The 19,443-nt window shown below is 33.4% G+C and overlaps 2 protein-coding genes across 2 annotated transcripts in view; one reads left to right on the top strand and one right to left on the bottom strand.

The window, feature by feature from the left end:
* Positions 1-1,528: 1,528 nt before the first annotated feature.
* On the bottom strand, positions 1,529-7,367 carry HELRODRAFT_130721 (hypothetical protein; the record flags this gene model as incomplete). The annotated part of the gene is made up of 14 exons (XM_009011545.1): positions 1,529-1,704; positions 1,895-2,057; positions 2,199-2,306; positions 2,770-2,861; positions 2,993-3,109; positions 3,164-3,298; positions 3,382-3,445; positions 4,993-5,068; positions 5,484-5,575; positions 5,658-5,764; positions 5,996-6,083; positions 6,479-6,566; positions 7,027-7,135; positions 7,334-7,367. Coding segments are annotated over 14 exons (1,449 nt in total), but the record flags the coding sequence as incomplete, so codon positions are not given.
* A 6,177-nt stretch (positions 7,368-13,544) lies between these two features.
* The window catches only part of HELRODRAFT_159671 (hypothetical protein), a gene marked incomplete at both ends in the record, with an annotated part of 23,107 nt that continues 17,208 nt past the window's right edge, over positions 13,545-19,443 (top strand). Inside the window, 13 exons of the mRNA XM_009011544.1 lie at positions 13,545-14,000; positions 14,328-14,429; positions 15,107-15,235; positions 15,375-15,413; positions 15,605-15,688; positions 16,013-16,205; positions 16,668-16,757; positions 17,037-17,176; positions 17,634-17,742; positions 18,059-18,172; positions 18,546-18,654; positions 18,850-18,976; positions 19,299-19,419. Of these exons, the coding sequence (XP_009009792.1) occupies positions 13,545-14,000; positions 14,328-14,429; positions 15,107-15,235; positions 15,375-15,413; positions 15,605-15,688; positions 16,013-16,205; positions 16,668-16,757; positions 17,037-17,176; positions 17,634-17,742; positions 18,059-18,172; positions 18,546-18,654; positions 18,850-18,976; positions 19,299-19,419 (1,813 nt within the window). The remainder of the gene's footprint in view (positions 14,001-14,327; positions 14,430-15,106; positions 15,236-15,374; positions 15,414-15,604; positions 15,689-16,012; positions 16,206-16,667; positions 16,758-17,036; positions 17,177-17,633; positions 17,743-18,058; positions 18,173-18,545; positions 18,655-18,849; positions 18,977-19,298; positions 19,420-19,443) is intronic.

Genomic DNA, 19,443 nt, shown 5'->3' with positions numbered 1-19,443 from the left:
CAGTATTATTATTATCATCACCACCACCACCATCATCACTATCATCATCAACATTATTGTCATCATCGTCATCATCGTCAACAACAACAACAACAAAACAATCATCATCGTCATTATTCTCGTTGATAGTGTAATTTTCATCGTCATCATCATTATTGTAATCGTAATCGTTACCATCTCCAATATCGGCGTTATTATTATTAACATTATCATCATCATCATCATCAACAACGTCATTGTCATCATCATAATCATCATCAACGTTACCGTCATTATTGTCATTGCTGTTATTATCATCACCATCATCATCATCGCCATCATCATCATCATCGTGAACAACAAAAATGACATCCCTTTCAGGAATGCCATCATCACCAACATCGTCGTCCTCATCATCATCATAATCATCATTATCATCATCATCATCATCATCATCATCCTTATCATTTTTACTATAGAGCCAGATTTGTTTATGCTTATTAACTGTATTATTATTTTCCATAGTGTTGTTGTTGTTTGTGTGAGTTTTAGCATGTTCAGCAATGTCTGCAGGTTTTGATTTGCTGACGATATTTTGACCGGAACCACAATCGCTACTCTTCGAACTGGCTGTACAAATTTTTTTCGTTTTGCTTTTTGAAGCTGTACTCAGACGTTCATCTAATTTATTTACGTTCGGAAATGTCGGGCTGATGTTTGGTTGGTATGGATTGCCTTGGCTAGCGACATGGCTGTTTCCAATTTCGAAATTTTTCTTCGAGTTGTTTCGTGTGGAGGATTTCACGTCCCCGCTATCCTGTAATTTTATACTACTTGGTTTATTTGAAAGAAGTTTGCCAGGTTTGGCTACGTTTTTATCATCAGCTGGCTTGGGAGCGTCAACTTCATTTGAAGGAGCCGTGAGATTAAGGATTGGTTCAGTGGCCAGGAAGCTCCGTTTGGAGACTGTTGGTTTGACTTTCAAAAGTTCCTCGCCTCTTTCTTTGAGTAAATGTTTCTTTTCTTCGTTGTCGATGACGTCATCATTGAGATGATTTTTTAAACGAATGACGCCCTCGTAATTTTCTTCTTCTCGACCGCCATTTTCTACACCATCATCTTTCTTATCATCCAGATTGTCATCGCTATCGTCGTTATCGCCATCCACGTCATCATCATCATCATCTTCGTCGTGGTCGTTATCGTCTTCGTTATTATTACCATCTTCATTACACTTTGCATCAAAACGCTGACAGGCCACACATCTTGCGACGACATTGTGCTGCTTGTCGTCGTCGTCACCCCCATCCTCCTCTCCGCTACCCCCAGTAACGATGGCAGTTCTTCCAGCATCAACAGTCACATCGGTAGGAACATCCGCACCAGCATTTTCTTTGCCGGCAGAGTCCTTAACAGCACCCGAAGTTATCTCAACGCTGGGAACCGCATGCATTTTCTGAACTAAATTGTCATTGCTGTAATCATCGTCAACTGTTTCCTCTTCGCAACTGTAAGTCGTCGCGTCCTGCACACGATGAACTCTGACCTGACTGAACCAGGAGTGGTGGAGCATTTGGGAGGCCGAGGCCCTCTTCTCCGGGTCGTACACGAGCAAGGGAAGTAGAAACTGAGTGAAACAGGACGCTTCCTCACGACTCCACTTGTACTTTTTGACTAGCAGTCGAAAGATCGTCGTCCGGTTCTCCACCGGGCACCTCATCTGTTCTGCATGTTGTGTAGCGTTCAACTAAATGGTTGTTGTAAAAACTATGAAACTTCATTTCTATTAAATCTGATTACTTATTCAACGTACATCATATCGCAATACAAAATTTTTTTTTTATAATTTGAAGTGGATTCAATCATTCAGTAAGGAAATAATTCAATTTTGCAAATGTATCAAAACTTAACAAACTTTTTTTGTTAAAATACTTAGAATACTGTTTTCCAGTCTTAGCAAAGTAATAGGGGATATCTCCGAGGAGTTGGACAAAGAGGGCGAGGTGGTGCTGACTGCGTGTGAAGTTTTCGCAAGCGTGTGGGTAGAAGAGGAAGTCCCCGGTTGCAAGTTCGAAGGCCTGTTTGTGTGTGAGTATGTTTTCTGTGTAAATGCACGTTTGTGTTTGGTGTAAGTGTGTGTTTGTGTTACCCTGTAACCAATGTTTCTTCAAGCTAGTAATAAAATTATAATTACGCAACCAGCCACACAAGCAACCAACCATGCAGGCCACACTCCAGAGATCACACGGTGTACTGTACTCTGCTCCAATGATGGTTTCCACGCATCTGTACTGCAGTGTCTGTATGGCGTCCGCATAGTGGTGATCCTTTCAGTAAGAAGCAAAATATTTTTTTAAAAAACGTATTCAGAAAATATGTTGTCGGATTATATGTTTTTGAACAAGTTCAGTGAATGAAAAGTAGTTTGTTGGCAGCAGTTGGACATTTTTAATCTGACTCTTAAAGACTGTTTAAGACTTTTTTGTCGTTTTTCTTACAAGAGTAAGAGTTTACAGCCAGCCACTAATGGACAATGCAGTCAGATAACAATAAGGTCTAAACAGTACACCAATAAAGTTATTGGTTAGAACACCAATAACTGTACTAAGAATGACCATATTGCGGTCGCCAACAATGTTGAAAAATTTGCCTGCATAAATTTTTATTGGCTCAACTCGACGCATGCAATTTAAAGACTACAAAAAAAGTTCAAGTAAAGTCTTTCAGGGCAGACTTTCATTTCAGCAATTCACTACTGCATGTAGTTTCATAGAAGATACTACCACTAACTGTCCAACAGGCATTACCCAGGTCAGCTATCTTGACCATTATCGGACAGTCATCTCGGCATGGGTCCTTGCCGTTGAATAACATGTCGTTTTCTGATAATTTTTTTGATTAATTAATAAGTTTAAGGTTAATTAATTTTTTAAATAAATTATTTCGTTTTAATAGTTAATTATTTTCATAATTATATATTCTTTTCGATTTATTTTTTTATGTATGTAAGCACGCGCAAGCACCGCATCATGGCGTATGATAGTCATTTGTGTTTCGAACGGACAGTATATTCGAACCAGGTCAATGCGCGATGACAGGTCATGACGTGGCACTCTACCGACTGAGCTAACTGTTTTTGTTTATGTTGTTAAAAACGTATTAGTCAATGAATGTTGTTGAGTACGTATGTTGTTGTTGTTGTTGTTGTTGTTGAATTGTGAATCACCAGTTAAACAAGGAGGATGATTGATGATGTGATGAAGTGTGTTCAGCTTCTCCAGTACTGTCATGTCGTCTGAATCAACCAGTCTGTCTGCATCTTTTGAGGCCATTGTAATAAAAGATAATGTTTATTTTTTATAAAAGTTTATGTTAGCATATGCTTGCATTATGTGCAAAAACATATTGATTTGTTGTTAAGCTTTTGTTTACACAAGAGAAAATATTTTAGCGTCTGTATGTAAGGCTAAGTAAGAGAAGCCTCTTTTTTGTAAGAAGATTTTGCGTCGCTAACTTTTTAACTAACTAATGGGAATTTTTGTATTGTAATGGAAAACAACTGCAAAGTGACCTTTGTAAAAACTACACATTAACAGATAAGTATGATTAACATCGTTGAAACTTAATAATGATAAGAAACAAATTACTAAATTTATGATAAATTATTTATATTACAAAACAAGTTAATTATTATTAGTAATATTATATTGCGGTGTATTAAATTATCTTTAATTACAATAAAACCTCACCCGTCTTGGTGCTGGTTGATAAAAAAAAACACCGAAGTTCACACATTTTTCAATTTCTATCTTTTGCGGTTATTTTAATCCACAATCCAAGCATTAATTCCACAAAAACATTCAGATAAACTTACAGACACCACCAGAAAAAGGCAACAAACATTGATGCCTGACACATTAACCGAATAGACTCACCAAAAGATAATTTAATGTTGTCGTGGGATTCAAATGGTTTCAGAAAATTAAAGAAAAATATATACTAAAGCAGGCGAAAATTGATAATAAAATGTTCCAACTTTTCTTGTTTGCTGGCGCGGGCAAGTTCAGGGTTTTCTTCTATGGCTGCTTTCAAACCTTCAAAAGTTATTTTACAGTTGCCATTCATATAATTTCCAAATGGAATAACCCTATCATATTTTTTTCCATTGCAAACATTTTTTAGAGGAGAGAGTGTTATTGCCACCACATATTTGTTAAAAGATAAATATTATTTAAAGGCGAATATATAATTGGTGGATATATAACTGAAAGGCCATAGATTTAGCTATAACTTTAGCTATAGATCAATTATCACATTGAAATTCTACGTTACTGAATTTGTGATATCTATTTTACTATCATTATAATTAAAAGTATTTGTAATTATTGATGATAATTACGTTTAAAAATGATAAATTGTTAATATTATAAATAAATATTTATGAATAAATAGAAATGTACAGACAAGTTGAGGAAAGGATTTAGAGGACACTCACGTTCATACTGATAGGATGTGATCATGGCTGAAAATGTTTTGCAGTCATCAGGAGGGGTATATTTATTATCGATATTCAATAAGTACAAATGCTACCGTGATATCATTAAAACATTAAAAAAATTTAATTCTGTCTACAAGTTTGAAGAAAAAATAAAAACAAAATAATCAGCTGTAAAAATCATAAACTACCAGATGAATAATTGATTTAGCTTAGGGGTGGGCAAACTTTTTGCTGTGAGAGCCGCATTGAAAACTATTTTACCTTTGAAGGACCGCATATATACTTGAAGAGCAAATTTAAAAGTTTGTTCAACCTTGATTTAGCTGTTAAAAACTATAAACTCCAGACCAAATTAATTAATTAACAAGATGAAAACAGTGCATTACTCCAAAATAAAACTCCAAGTACAAACACTAACAACACACAATTAACCCTTAACCAATTAGGAACTATTAATCAAAAAATAAAACGTTAAAAAAGAATAAGGAAAGCATTGAAAGCAATGTAAAATGAACAATCCACTCACAGGCACTGACGCTTGCTGGATCGTTCATTGTAGTGAAGATTTTGGCTGCTGCATACCAAACAAACCTGCAGAACATCAACATGCCAATTAATCATTGCAGTAACACTTAGTTGAATGGCTGACTGAATGCAGACTGGGGCGGCGTTATGACCTAATGGTTAAAGGCGCCTGATCATGTTTAACAGTGACCGGATTCAATTGCAAGAACAACCCAGTCTGTGTGTTATGCACTGTGTGTTATGCGTGGCAAATGACTGACACTGAAGAGTCGAGTACTGAAGAAATCATAGAATTAATATAAAACATCGAAAGGAATTAACAACAATATAATAACTAAACATGGAAAATTGGGTTATGGCAACTATTACAAACAAGATGAGAGAAAGAGAGAAAGAGAGAAAGAGAAAGAGAAAGAGAGAGAGAGAGAGAGAGAGAGAGAGAGAGAGAGAGAGAGAAAGACATTTTTCACAAATAACTCACCTTGGTTGTGGTACCAACAAAATATTTTCAGGCTTCAAGTCCGTGTGGATGATTTTGCATTTCTCATGCAAATACCTCAAGCCATCCAGAACCTTGGACAGTTAGAAAAATAATATTTTAAAATAATACAACAATATTTGCAATACTGAAAGGACACTGGGGTACATTGTCAACCTGGTACATTATGATTTTGACATTAGCAATGGGCAGTCCTCGATATTTTGATTGGACGATGAGGTGAAGCAAGTTCGGACCCATCACTTCAGTGGCAAGGCAGTAATCTGAGGTTAAAAATAGAATGGATCTGATTGGTGGATTCATCCAAATGAAGAATTTGATGATGATGATGGGAACGATGAAGAAGATGCTGATGACGACGACGACGTCGATGGTGATGATGATGATGACGATAATGAAGATGATGATGATAATGACGATGGTGGTGATGATGATTACGATAGTGGTGATGATGATGACGATGGTGGTGATGATGTTGACGATGATGATAATACGTTTTCCGTGTGGTCCATAGATTTCGAAACTGTCGAACAGTCGAATGATTCTCTCGCGACCTCGATCAGAAGGATCCGCGTTAAGGATCTTCAAATGAATGAATGATTGAATGAACGAACAAACGAACGAACGAACGAACGAGTGAGTGATTTAGTGAGCGATTTAGTGAGCGATTTAGTGAGTGAATGAGTGAGTGAGTGAGTGAGTGAGTGAGTGAGTGAGTGAGTGGGTGGGTGAGTGAGTGAGTGAGTGAGTTAATGAGTTAGTGAGTTAGTGAGTGAGTGAGTGAATTAATGAATGAATTAATAAATGAACGAACGAACGAATGAATGAACAAATGAATGAACAAAGGATTCAATGAGCAAATGAATGACTAGACGAATGATACTATTTTTATTATTATCATTTAAAGAAAAAATAAATAAAAAATAAATAAAAATAAAAATATTTATTTGAATAGATTTGTAAACGTCATACTATACCGCTTTAAGGAGTTTAATTTCGTCTCTAGCAGCATCCGAAAACTCGACTGCTGATTTGACGACTTTGAGGGCTGCGTAGCTTTTTTTTCTGACAGTTGGTTTGTTGTTAATAACAGTTCTACGTGCAATTCATTCAATGTTTATCTGACGTTAGCTTATGTACAATGTTTCGTTGCTATTCTATTGTGGTTTTGTATTTCGAATTTCAGAGAGTTCGCTTGTTTAAATTTGTCAATAATATAATTTGTTTCGCAGTGGAATTATATTTTAGTCGCCAATAAATTATTTTCTCTCCAATATGCTGGATCTTGAAGCAACATTTGTTGTAAGTGAATTTTATAAATTAAAATTTGTGGTTAACAAATTTTTATTTAAAATGTTATCAATCGATCGTATAATAAACACTCTGACAATTGTCATATTAATATTCTCCTCAACTCATTCATTCGCTCATCAATCTATCTCTTTAATCATCCCTCCACCCATCTATCCATCAATCAACCTATCCTCCCATTCATCCACTCATCTATCCACCCACCCATCCCTACTTTACATCCCAGCAGAGCCACACCGTGGAAAAGTAACCCCAGCCAAGTTTTCGAACGATGCGGTACTGGTCGTTGTACATGCTGCCTATACGTACGCAGTGGTAGCCCCCTGTTGACGGATGTGGTAGTGGAGTGAGTGAACGCTCCGAGGAACGTGACGTTATTGGATGTGTTAGATGCTTCTGATTCAACAAATATTCCACATTAACGTGCCAAAAACAAAATACTTCCTCTTTACAAAAGTCTTCTACATGCCCACTAAAAAATATTCAACCTCAACCTACAACTGACAGAGTACAAGAAGCACCTTTGCAATATTCTTCAACATTTTCTTGATCCTCTGCTCCAGGCTCCTTATTTGATGAGGAAGTCGACGACGACGTTGAGGCATATTTGGCGGACGCGTCGTCATCCACAGATTCCTCTTCATCCTCATCATCACTTCCGGATGTGGCTTCATCTTCTTCATTTTCAGTCAGCACGTGGAATGCCCCGTTCTCCCCCCACGCTCCCACTTTAACGTTGTAATCGTCCGTAACGTTCTCGCTGCTGTCGTCATCGTCGCTGGCATCGCCGCTGTCACCACCTCCTTCTTTTACCCTCTCCAATTCATCGTTCTCTCCTTCATCGTCGTCGTTTTCAACGTACTCATCATCGTCATCTTCATCAGTATCTTCACCATCAACTTCTCCATTGTCGTCGTCATCATCGTCATCGTCGTTTCCATCGTTATCATCATTATTGTTGTCAGCTTTGTTTACTTTACCACTTCCACCAATTTCACTATTCTTTGTTGAAAGTCTTTTTGAGAGGTCGTCGCGATGGGTGTCGTTGTTGACGTTGTCGTTGTCGCCAGCGTTTGAAAGCTTTTTCACGCCCTTTTCATCAATTTTCATCTGTGGCTTCCGACAGAGATGGTGGTTGTTATTTCCATCTTCATCCTCATCATCATCATCCTCATCATCTTCTTCATCTTTATCTTCATCATTATCATCATCGTCGTCGCCGTCGTCATCTTTGCTGTAAGCTTCGATCATATATTTTGTTCAAATTATTATTTAATCGCTGTGTTGAATTTATTTTCATTAGTAGAATTATTATTTTATTATTATTCGTTGCTAACATCATCGTCATCATTATCGTTATCATCATCATTCTTACTTAATTCATTTTTATCATCATCGTCATCATCACCACTCGGCTGGATGGCTTTAAACTTGTACTTCCTGTTAATTTTTCCTACCATAAAATTTGATAAATAATAAAAATAATAATAATAAAATTATAAGGAACATATTAAATAATAATAAAACGATTTAATTTTATTATAACTGCAGCTAGAAAATGTTAAAATATTTAAAATATAGTGCAGTGGTAAAGCCTGAGTTTTACTTAGGCGTGCTTAAATCAAGATTCATAAAGAAATTTTGCTAAATCCAACCACCAAAACCCTAGCAAATATTATCTGGCCACACCTTTACCAGTAGTTTAAAATAGTTTTAGCACTGAAAGATTAACTAGCCTACTTGTTAAACGGTCGGCCATAAATTCGAGACACTATTTGTAATTTTTTTTAAATTATTTTTTTATAATTAAAATAAATTAAATAAATTTAATTTAGACCACGATATTGAATTTATCTAATTCTAGTATTTCATTACTTTGTTTTGTTCTATTCAATTGTACTTTAATTTTATAGTTAGTTAATAAGATGAAATAAAATTTTTATATGACCAAATGGAAAAAAATATGAATAAATAACAATAATAATCATAAAATAATAAATAATCATAAAGTAAATTAATCTACAAATCAGTGAAATGGATTAAATTGGAGGCTAAAAATTGTTGAAAGAGGACTGAGAATTATTTATTGTTGTTTATATTATTCAGGAAGAACTCATAGCGTCAGAGCAACGTCAAAAAAGATACGATAAGTGTGCTTATTTCATATTTTTCAAGAGGATAAATTAATACAGTAATTGAATGTCTATTTGAAATGTAATAATTTTTTTATGATGGTATAACGACGAGAATTTTTAAAAAATTATGATGAATGACATTAAAATTGATAATACACTGCTTATGTAGCACACGTTAGCCAAATGGCTCGGGTGGCAAAGTGTATGGCACGGTTAGAGAATTAGATGCGCTCTTACTGGCTTCGAAACCTTGAAAAATTTAAATTTTTAAATGCCTTTCACAAGTTTAAAAAATGATTTTTACTGAATTTTGTTGTGATAAAACCTATTGTACTTTTTATAAAAATGCTTAAACTAGCAAACTTTTTGTATATTATTCATATTAATGTTAATAATGATTAAATGCATAACATCTTTATATATATATATATATATATATATATATAAATATATATATATATATATATATATATATATATATATATTTCAAAAATAGCTTTATTCAGCAAAATAACAACAGTTTTTCGCTAGGAGACCCGAAGTATCAACTTGTGGGGCCACCTATACACAATAGAAAAGGATTATGGATAGTAATAAACATAAACATGAAACTAATTCTATTATAAACAAAATATAAAAATAATAGATGATGAGAAAGGAATTCTTTTAACTATACACTAATAATAATAATAAAATATTTTCGAGTAATATGAAAATTAAGACAATAAAACTAAATGGTCGAGTTGCTATATTAAAAATGAATCAAGAAAAGTAATTTGAACGAACCAATTTGTTAATTATAGTTTTATAAGAACATAGAGTCAATGAATTCTTAGCATATATTGGCAGTAAATCGCAAAGATGCATTGATAAAGAAAGTACTGAATTTATATAAAAATTTGACCTGGGTTTAGAAAAATAAAAATCAGAATTATATCTCAAGGATCGAGTATTATGGTTTTTAAATATGATAATATGCTTATGAAGTATCGGACAAAAATTAAGTTTATATAATTTAAAAAAGAAAATTAAAGATTAAACAGTGTGTAATTGACTTACATTTAAAATATTTGCCATATTATAATAATGGCTAATGTGATCAATTCTATTTAATTTAAACAAAATACGCAAGAAAAAATTTTGATTAAGAGTTAACATATGAAGATTGGACTTCGAACTACAACCCCAGACAGGAATGCAATAAGTTAAGTAAGGCAAAATGAGAGAATTATATAAAGACATTAAAATAAAAATAGGAAACCTAGATCTCAAACGATAAATTACACCCAGATTTTTGGATAGTTAGCTAGATATCCACCTTATATGATCAAACCAATTCAAATTACTAGAGATAACAACACCCAAAAATTTAACAGAATGTACTCTTTTAATTAATATATTATTTAGTACTATGATAGGATAATAAATGTCTGTACGAATTTTAGGACCAAAAAAAATAAATAAAGTTTTGTCCAGGTTAATTCTTAAGTTATTAGAAACAACCCAATCATAGACATGAATTAATTCATTATTAATGGTAGAAACCAATAAATCAAGATTAGAATGCGAAAAAAGTAAAGTAGTATCGTCGGCAAAAAGTACAAATTTTAAAACATTAGAAGAGTCAATAAAGTCATTAATAAAAATATTAAATAATAGAGGACCCAAAATAGAACCTTGCGGAACACCTGATGCAATAGAAGACAGTTGAGACAGAATTATTAATAGAGACATATTGATAACGTTCATGCAGATAAGAATAAAACCATTTATAAGCTATTCCTCTTATACCGTATCTAGATAATTTATTTAGTAACATTTTATGATCCAATGAGTCAAAAGCCTTACAGAGATCAATAAAAACGCCAATAGAGAATTTTTTAGACTCAAGAGCAAGAGAAACATAATTTATTACGTCAGCAATAGCAAATTGTGTAGATTGTTTAGGACGAAAACCATACTGATTAGAGCAGAAAATGTTATTAGAATTTAAAAAATTAGAAAGTCTATTATGAACAATTTTTTCAATAAGTTTGGCTAAACTAGAAATAATAGATATAGGTCGGTAATTATTAATAATATGCCTATTACCAGATTTAAACAAGGGTATAACCCTAGAAATCTTTAAACATTTAGGGAAATAACCATTATTAAAAGACAAATTTATTAAATGTTGTAAAGGAATAATAATATTATTAAAAGTTTTTTTAGTAAAAAGTTTGAAAAACAATCATCACCCGAACTATAAGAATTTTTAAAATTATTAATAGAATCAATGATTTCAAGGAAGGAACAAACAAATAAAACAAAAGTGTTTGAAACATGAACATCCAAATACTTACGATAACCATGACTAACATTTTCACCCCCTAATGAATGACTACAATTAACAAAATTAGAAAAATAGTTGTTAAAATGGTTACATAAGCTCAAGTCATCTTTTATTAACTCGTTATCTACAGTAATATTATAAGATTAAATTTTTTTCATACCCATACATGGCTTCAATAAATTCCTGGTACCTTTAGCATTATGCCTATTTCTATTAAATTGATCCCTAAAATACATATCTTCTGAAACTCTACATAATTTTACAAAAATATTTTTGTAATTTTTATATAACAATTGGTCAGACAAAGATTTTGACTGTAAGAACTTCTTATAAAGTTTATTTTTAACAACAAAGGAAATAACCAAACCCTTGGTAATCCAGGGTTTTTTCTTGCGAGTTCGTTTATGAGTAGCTAAACAAAATTTAATAACAGCTTGTTTAAAAATATTAGAAAACAATTCAAAAGCTGTATCAGTGTCTGAACAACTTAAAACAACATTCCAATCAAAAGTCTTTAGGTAATGGTTTAATTTTGCAATGTTGGAACACTTATAATTAAGAGATTTTGTATAAGAATTAGAGGGATTATTTTCAAACGACAGGACAAAAGATGTAAATACAGCAAAATGATTAGACAAAGAAGAGTAAATTACACCTGATTTATGAGAACTCAAATTATTCGTAAAAATATTGTCGATTAATGATGAATTAGCAATAGTGACACGAGTAGGAACAGAAATTAAGGGAATAAAATTAAAGGCGTGAAATAAATTAACAAATTTAGTAGAAGTATTTCTATAGTCACATTTTAATAAGTCAATGTTAAAGTCACCAATAAAATATATAAATTTAAATGAATCAGATTTAATTTTTGATAATAAAGTACATAAATCATTTATAAATAACATAGGATCAGAGTTAGGAGGACGATACATAACATATATCAAGCAATTTAAATCACCATTAATAAATACTTCAACTGCTAGTAATTCAAAAGTTGGCGATAAATATAATAAGTCCTCGCGGATAACATATTTAAGGCAATTAATAACGAACAAACCAATACCACCACCAATACCATCTACACGATTCTTGAAAGCAAAGTCAAAGCCAGGCAAGTTAATTAAATTAGCATTGTCATTATGCAACCTTGTTTCAGTTATAGCTACTAAATGAAATTTATTATTACAACATTCAATTAAAGTGCCTATTTCAGTCATTTTATTAATTAAACTCCCACTATTTATATGAATAATCGAAAATACACCTGCGTCAATAAATGGATCAACCTCCTCTGGCGACAGAAGAGGACAGTCCCCATTAACATTATTTAGCAAGTTATAATCTGGATCAATATCACTAAGGAAAGAGTCAGAGTTACCATGAATATTGGATTCGTGGTTAAGATGTTCGGAATCATGGTTGTGATCCATGATTGAAGATCTTATTTTTCGAGTAATCATAATCCCACTCATGTAAGATATATATATATATATATATATATATATATATATATATATATATATATATATATCTACAACATTATCTATACCAATGATCCATTCACCTTATACAATATAAGTTAGCACAAATAACATATTCACAGTAGTGTTGAAATATTGGTATGAATAAAGAAACATAACTATAAATTACATATGAAGATGTGTGTGTGTGTGTATGTGTGTGTGTGTTGTAGTATATGTTATGATGAGTTTATAATCCAATAATACTTCCTATTGATTTTAACAGCTGTTACAATAACTCCTTCGTATAACATGTACAGTACACTTATATGTTATGCGTACACTCATGTGTGCATGTGTACGCACATATAAACACCATACACACACGCGCACATATACACAAACAAGCGCACATATATACACACAGATATATGTAACATCAAATGAATCATTTTCTAATATTTTTATCACTATAAATTGATCCTTTCATAGATGCATTCACAATTAGCATATAACAGCATTATTATAAAATTATCCCCTTCAACGTGTATTTGTGACATTGGATAATTTTTATCAAACAGTGTGATGTGGTCTCGTGAAATAAATCTTAATTTAATTGTATGCGAATGATTTTGTCAGTTTAAAGACTGTTAATGATAATAATAAATAAATTTGCTCATGGGCAGTAGTTGCTTCACAGTTGGATTGAGTCTTCTTAGTGAAGACTTCTCACTGCGATAAATTTACGTATATTATTGCATTATCTATTATTATTATCCTCTGAACTGTCAGCGTACTAACAATGTACATCCAACAATCGTCATCTTCATCTTCCTCATCATCTTTCTTCTCCTTCTCCACGTCATCATCATCGTCGTCGTCGTCACTTCATCACCGTCATCATCACAAAACCATCCTTAACATTAACATCATCCTCTCCTGCATCATCTTACTCGTGACGATCTTTCACTCAAACGCCCTTGACCCAGTGGTCAACGTGGCCCGCGGCAAGCCAACAACTGCCCAATTAACATGCGGTTTTGCCGGCCCAGAAAGATTCATCAGCCACAAGTACACCGGCGTTCAAACTTCTCAGAACGTTGAGACGTGTTACAATGTGAGTTCCTACCCCTCCTCCAACATGGTGGATGGCAACGATGGTACTTGGTGGCAGAGCACCTCCAGAATCAACTTCATCGGCCAGGGCTACGGTGTCAATGGAAAACCAGATGCCTTCATTGAACTTGATTTGAAACAGGTTCGCTCGTTTGGTTTTACTCGAGTCGTGATTTAGATGAACTAATTGAGATTGTTTGTTTCTTTATTTTCCACTAGTAAGTCGAATTATGTTTTAGCAGGTTTCTGAAATAGTTTTTTTTGTTTAATACGTTATTTCACGGTTGCAGGTTTTCAACAGTGCGAATAAGATAATTAAAACAAAATTGCTTAATTAAAACTTATTTTTGTTTTTCATAATGTTTATCAACTAAAGATGCGTTTTAAATAATTTTAAATTAAATTCATTTAATTACTCATAAAAAATAATTTAAATTCCAACTAAAATTTGCGAAACCTCGTACCCAAGATGTTCGAAGTGCAGAGCATGTCACTGCTGTTTGGAGATTCACAGAGGCCTGGCCGGATGGCTTTTTACAAAACTACCGACGCCAACACCATCTACCAGAATGTTATTCATTTGTTTGTTTTGTTATTTAATAATTTATTCCTTCATTTCTCCATTCGCTTCCATTCCAATAACATCCGGTTTTAATCGTTCGTTTATTCACAGTTCGATCACTACATATTTTTAGCCAGGTGCAATTTTGACTACTTTAACTTATAATTTTTGCCATCCAACACAGCGCTACTTACAAAATTTACTTTATAATCAGCACGATGTTCAGTTAACACACTACAAACTGCTTGCGTAAGTTCATTAGCAATCGCACTGACGCGTTTCAAATCAAGTCGAAGAGTAATAAATAAACAATTCATAGTATAATAACTCGCAACACAATGTTGTCTGAGCTATTTTATCGGGAATATCAAAAACTATTTGTTTACAATTGTAAATATTTCTATATTTCAATGTAATAAAATCAATGCTGGAGATAGAGCGTGGGAGGCCCTGGAGAAACGAACTGCAAAAGCCACTACAATTTTTTCAAAGCAACTGTTTTCTTGTTAAATTTAAAAAATTATTCAGTAAGTTTTTCGTTATATATCAAGAAAAACAAAATATCAAGAAAAACCGTAATTGTTGAACCTTTTCTCTTCCGAAGGCTCTTTGGGGCTTGTCCGTCTCAAAATCCGGCACAAATACAATAATAATAATAAATGATTTAACAACGAAACAAATCTCAGTGGTTTTACGTGGTGTCATCTTCATTGGATTGCAAGACGTACTTCAACGTTCCAGTCTTACTGCAGGCCAATGGCATACAGTCAACTCCATGTATGCTCTACACAGCTCCGCCGTCCATCAGCCAAAAGGTTACTTTTGCTGTTTGTTGTTAGGGATTTTGATGTTGTTGTTAGTGTTATTGATGTTGTTGTCGTTGTTGTCGTAGTTGTCGTTGTTGTTGTTGTTACTGTCAGATTAATGCTATCTGTTATTTGATAAAATGAACAGGTCGAATACACGTTCACGAACCTAGTCCCACAAGCTAAGGTTATTATACATTAACCAATATGTATATATATACATATTGGTTATTAATTATTTTGTTGGTGTTGGTTATAACAATTTAGCCAAACTAATTACAAATTTATTATTTTTTTTATATATTTATTTATTTATGAATTTACATTTAAAATTGATCTAAAAATATATCATCATCTATCAATGATAAATTATTATAGCCGTGGGTGAACGTTAGGAAGATAAAGGTTGAATTCTATCAGATAGATCTGACGCTGGGTGTAACCGCTGGCTCAAATGACTTCGTTAGCTAATATATTTCAAGAAACATTTTGTACAATTTTTGATCTGAATGGAATTTATTTAAATTTCATTTGAAAAAAATGAAATTTAATAAAAATTCAAAAGTACCACATATTCTAAAATATTTCTCGAATTTTGAAAAAAAACACAAGTAAACTTAAAAACTTCATACAATTTATTCGGATGAAATAGAAACCCGAATTAAAAATATATTTATAAACATCTTGAAAATAAATTAAAAAATTAATAACTATTTAAACACAAAAATAAAACATAGAAATGCAAACCTCACCTCAACACATCACTGATACAAAACCACCTTACAGCAACACTACACAGTAAGGTCACTGGATGTTTTCGCAAAATGTCCATGCAACGGTCAGCTGACCGATTGCTTGCTGGACAACACAACGAACGAGCAGACGTGCGTCTGTGGCGGTTTCACCGCGGGAAAGTTCTGCGAAGTTTGTCAGCCACTCTACAATAATAAACTCTACGCTTATGGAACGCCATGCGAAAGTTTGAACTTTTTTTTACATGCCTTTTCTGCTGTTGACCGACTGTGCCCAGTTTTTACTTTTTGTTTTACTCTCATTATTAATTGAATCATTGGAAGATCATTGAATTTTCTTGCTTATAAATTTAGTTTTGGTTGGTAATTTTTTCGTACTAACAGTTATAATATTAATCTGGATTCTATTATTTTGGGAAGAAAAGATGTTACTAAAAAATATAATCGGCTGTCTAGCTGTTTCCCGAAAATTAAAGTTAAGACTTTTCATGATTGCAAATATGTCTATAGTTAAGTATATGAAATTTATTCACTGTTTCATTCATTCATTGTGTCGTAAATTAGTCGTAGTCGTAAATTAGTCGTAAATTCAATTATTCACATGTGATTATTTGGTTCAGTTAATTACATGTAATTATTTGAATCAGTTATTCATATTTTTGACAAAAGAAATTAAATTAATTCCCCAGTGTGCAACTGCAACAACCTCGCGACTAGCTGCCATTTCGACGCTGTTCTTAACACTGGCGTCTGCGACAACTGCCAGAACTTCTCGGCCGGTTAGACACGCTTCCTACTGCTGTAATACGTTTTGGCTCTTACTTTTCTAATGTGTTTCGAATGTTAATATGGCTGATGATATTAATAATAATTTTGTAATATATTTTTATTATTCTATAAAATAAATAAATTTAAATCAATGAATTATTTTTTATTCCACTCGAATTTTTTATCAAATAAAAAGAAGAATAATAAAAATATATAATTAATAAAAATAATAAATAATATGAAACCACTACAACAAAAAAAGAAACACAACTAACTCTGATCTACACAAGGGCCAAAATGTGATTCGTGCGTAGACAACTTCTACAAGAGCCTCACTGACGGTAGGTGCATTCCTTGCAGCTGTGCTGGGGACTACGTGAAACCCGGTGGTGGCTGCTACAAAACCGCATCTGACGTCATACCCGCTGGGGTGGGTGCCTCCATTTTTTACCCTACAACAATTTTTTTTATAGTATTTCTTAGAGGGGTTGACAACAACAACAACAAACAACAACAACAACAAACAACAACAATAATGTATCAGATGTAATGAATGTGATAGGCTGGGATCTTTTTGCAGTTGAAACCAGCCATCACATAAGCATCGCCAGGCACCTTAATAATTACACCCTCTCACAGATCGATGTTTTAAATCCAAATAGTTGTAATTAAATTTAAATCTTGATTGATAAATAAATTGTTTTAAAAGAACTACAACAAAGGGTTGAGATAAGTCGTTTCGTTTTAGTCGTTCATTTGTTTTGTCATATACGCGCCTTGGAAAACTGGATGATGAAGAAAATAAAATATAATTATACTAATAAATAATGATAATAATTTTGATGACAATTATGACAAATAATAATGATGATAATAACGTACCCCAGAACCCAAACCCTCAACCTGGGGATTGCTACTGCATGCCCTACATCATTGGACCGAAGTGTGACAGGTGTCAAGATGGGGCCTATGGACTCAGTGCTTCCGGGTGTACAGGTGGTGATGATGGTGATAATGATGTTGATGATGATGATGGTGGAGGTGGTAATGATAGTGATGATGATGACAATGATGATGATAACGATGATGATGATGATTACTCTGACGATGGTGATAGCGATGAGACAACAACCAGTTTCATTTTGAATTTTCAAACACCGACAAACACCAAAAACAATTACTAAACGACGCGGAAATAAACTCAAATAATATTATTAAAAAATAATTAAACCAATTAATAAACTCCAAATTGGATTATTATTTGGATTAATTAGTTAATTAATTAAATTTTTATTAAAAAATATGTTTCCAGATTGTGCTTGTTTAGTTAACGGTACAATAGGCGCATCAATACTTTGTGACAGCGCTGGTCAGTGTGCTTGCAAGACCAATGTGATGGGGGCTCGTTGTGATACCTGCAAGGATGGTTTCTACAACCTTGATGCCTCCAATCCAGATGGTTGGTTGGTTGGTTGATTGGTTGGTTGGTTGGCAGTTGAGGCAGTTGATCGTGGCTTGAGTTGGTTGACTGATTGAGAAATTTGATTGATTTATTTGTCAGTTTATTGATTAATTTTTTGTTAGAAATGTTGGCTGATTGTTAGCGAGTGATTTGGTCATTTATTCTACGAAATAAAACGCGATGTTGTTTATTTTATTTGATAATTTATATTTTAATTAATTGCTAATTATTTGTTCAACTGGTTGAGTATATTGTACTTATAATTTACAGCTTATGTACACGCACTCACACCTACACATACAAACACACTATCACACGCACACAATCTCACACACAGGCTGCACGGCGTGTGGTTGCGACATCGGCGGTTCGACGTCGACCACATGTGACAAGACGAGTGGTCAGTGCACGTGTGAAATTGGCGTTACTGGGAGGCTCTGTGATGGGTTGGCTATTTTGTATCATGTCTATGGTGAGCTGTACTAATATTAAACGTAATTTCGTACAATTTACTCTCAGCCATATCTATCTCATTCACATTTGTTAACAACTCAATTATTTTAGTTATTTTTCAAACAAATTTTCATAAACTTTCAAAATATTAATTCATTAATTACCTTATTTTATTAATTTCTCATCAGACCAGCTGCCGGCTTCTACTATCCAAACCTTCAATTTTTGTCGGCAGAGCTGGAGAGTCTGGATGCACCTTGGGACAAAACGACTTCCGGATACAGTGGTTTTGGCTATGTTGTTCCTATATCTCAGGTATGGTTCTACAACAAAGAGTTTGAGATGATTATGAGAAAAAGAGAGGAAAAGAGAAGAAAAGAGAGTTCTAGAGAGGAAATACGAAGGGGAGAGGAAGAGAGAGATTGAGAGACAGAAAGAGAGGGGGAGAGAGAGAAGCCTTATCTTTTCTTTTTTGCATCGTTATATTTTATAAATTAATTTGTTATGTTATATTTAAATTACTGTTTTATTAAATAAAATTTTGTTTGTTTTTGTTTTTTTGTTACAATCTAGCTGTAAAATCAAGCAGATTTAAATTAATCGACAATAATATTCGATCGAATATTCAACCGAATAGATCCCGGTATCGGCGAATATTGACCTGACATCCCTGGTCTCCAGTGACCTCAACACGTTCAAACTGATGCTCAGGTGCATGGCCTCTGCTCCTGTTAATGGAGTGCTGGGAGTTGGACAGAGTGAGTAATGGTGATAATGTTTTT

Source organism: Helobdella robusta (assembly GCF_000326865.2).
Source record: "Helobdella robusta unplaced genomic scaffold HELROscaffold_1, whole genome shotgun sequence".
NCBI classification, from domain to species: Eukaryota; Metazoa; Annelida; class Clitellata; order Rhynchobdellida; family Glossiphoniidae; genus Helobdella; species Helobdella robusta.
Note: the sequence above shows the minus strand (reverse complement) of the source record. Positions and strands in the feature narration are given on the sequence as shown.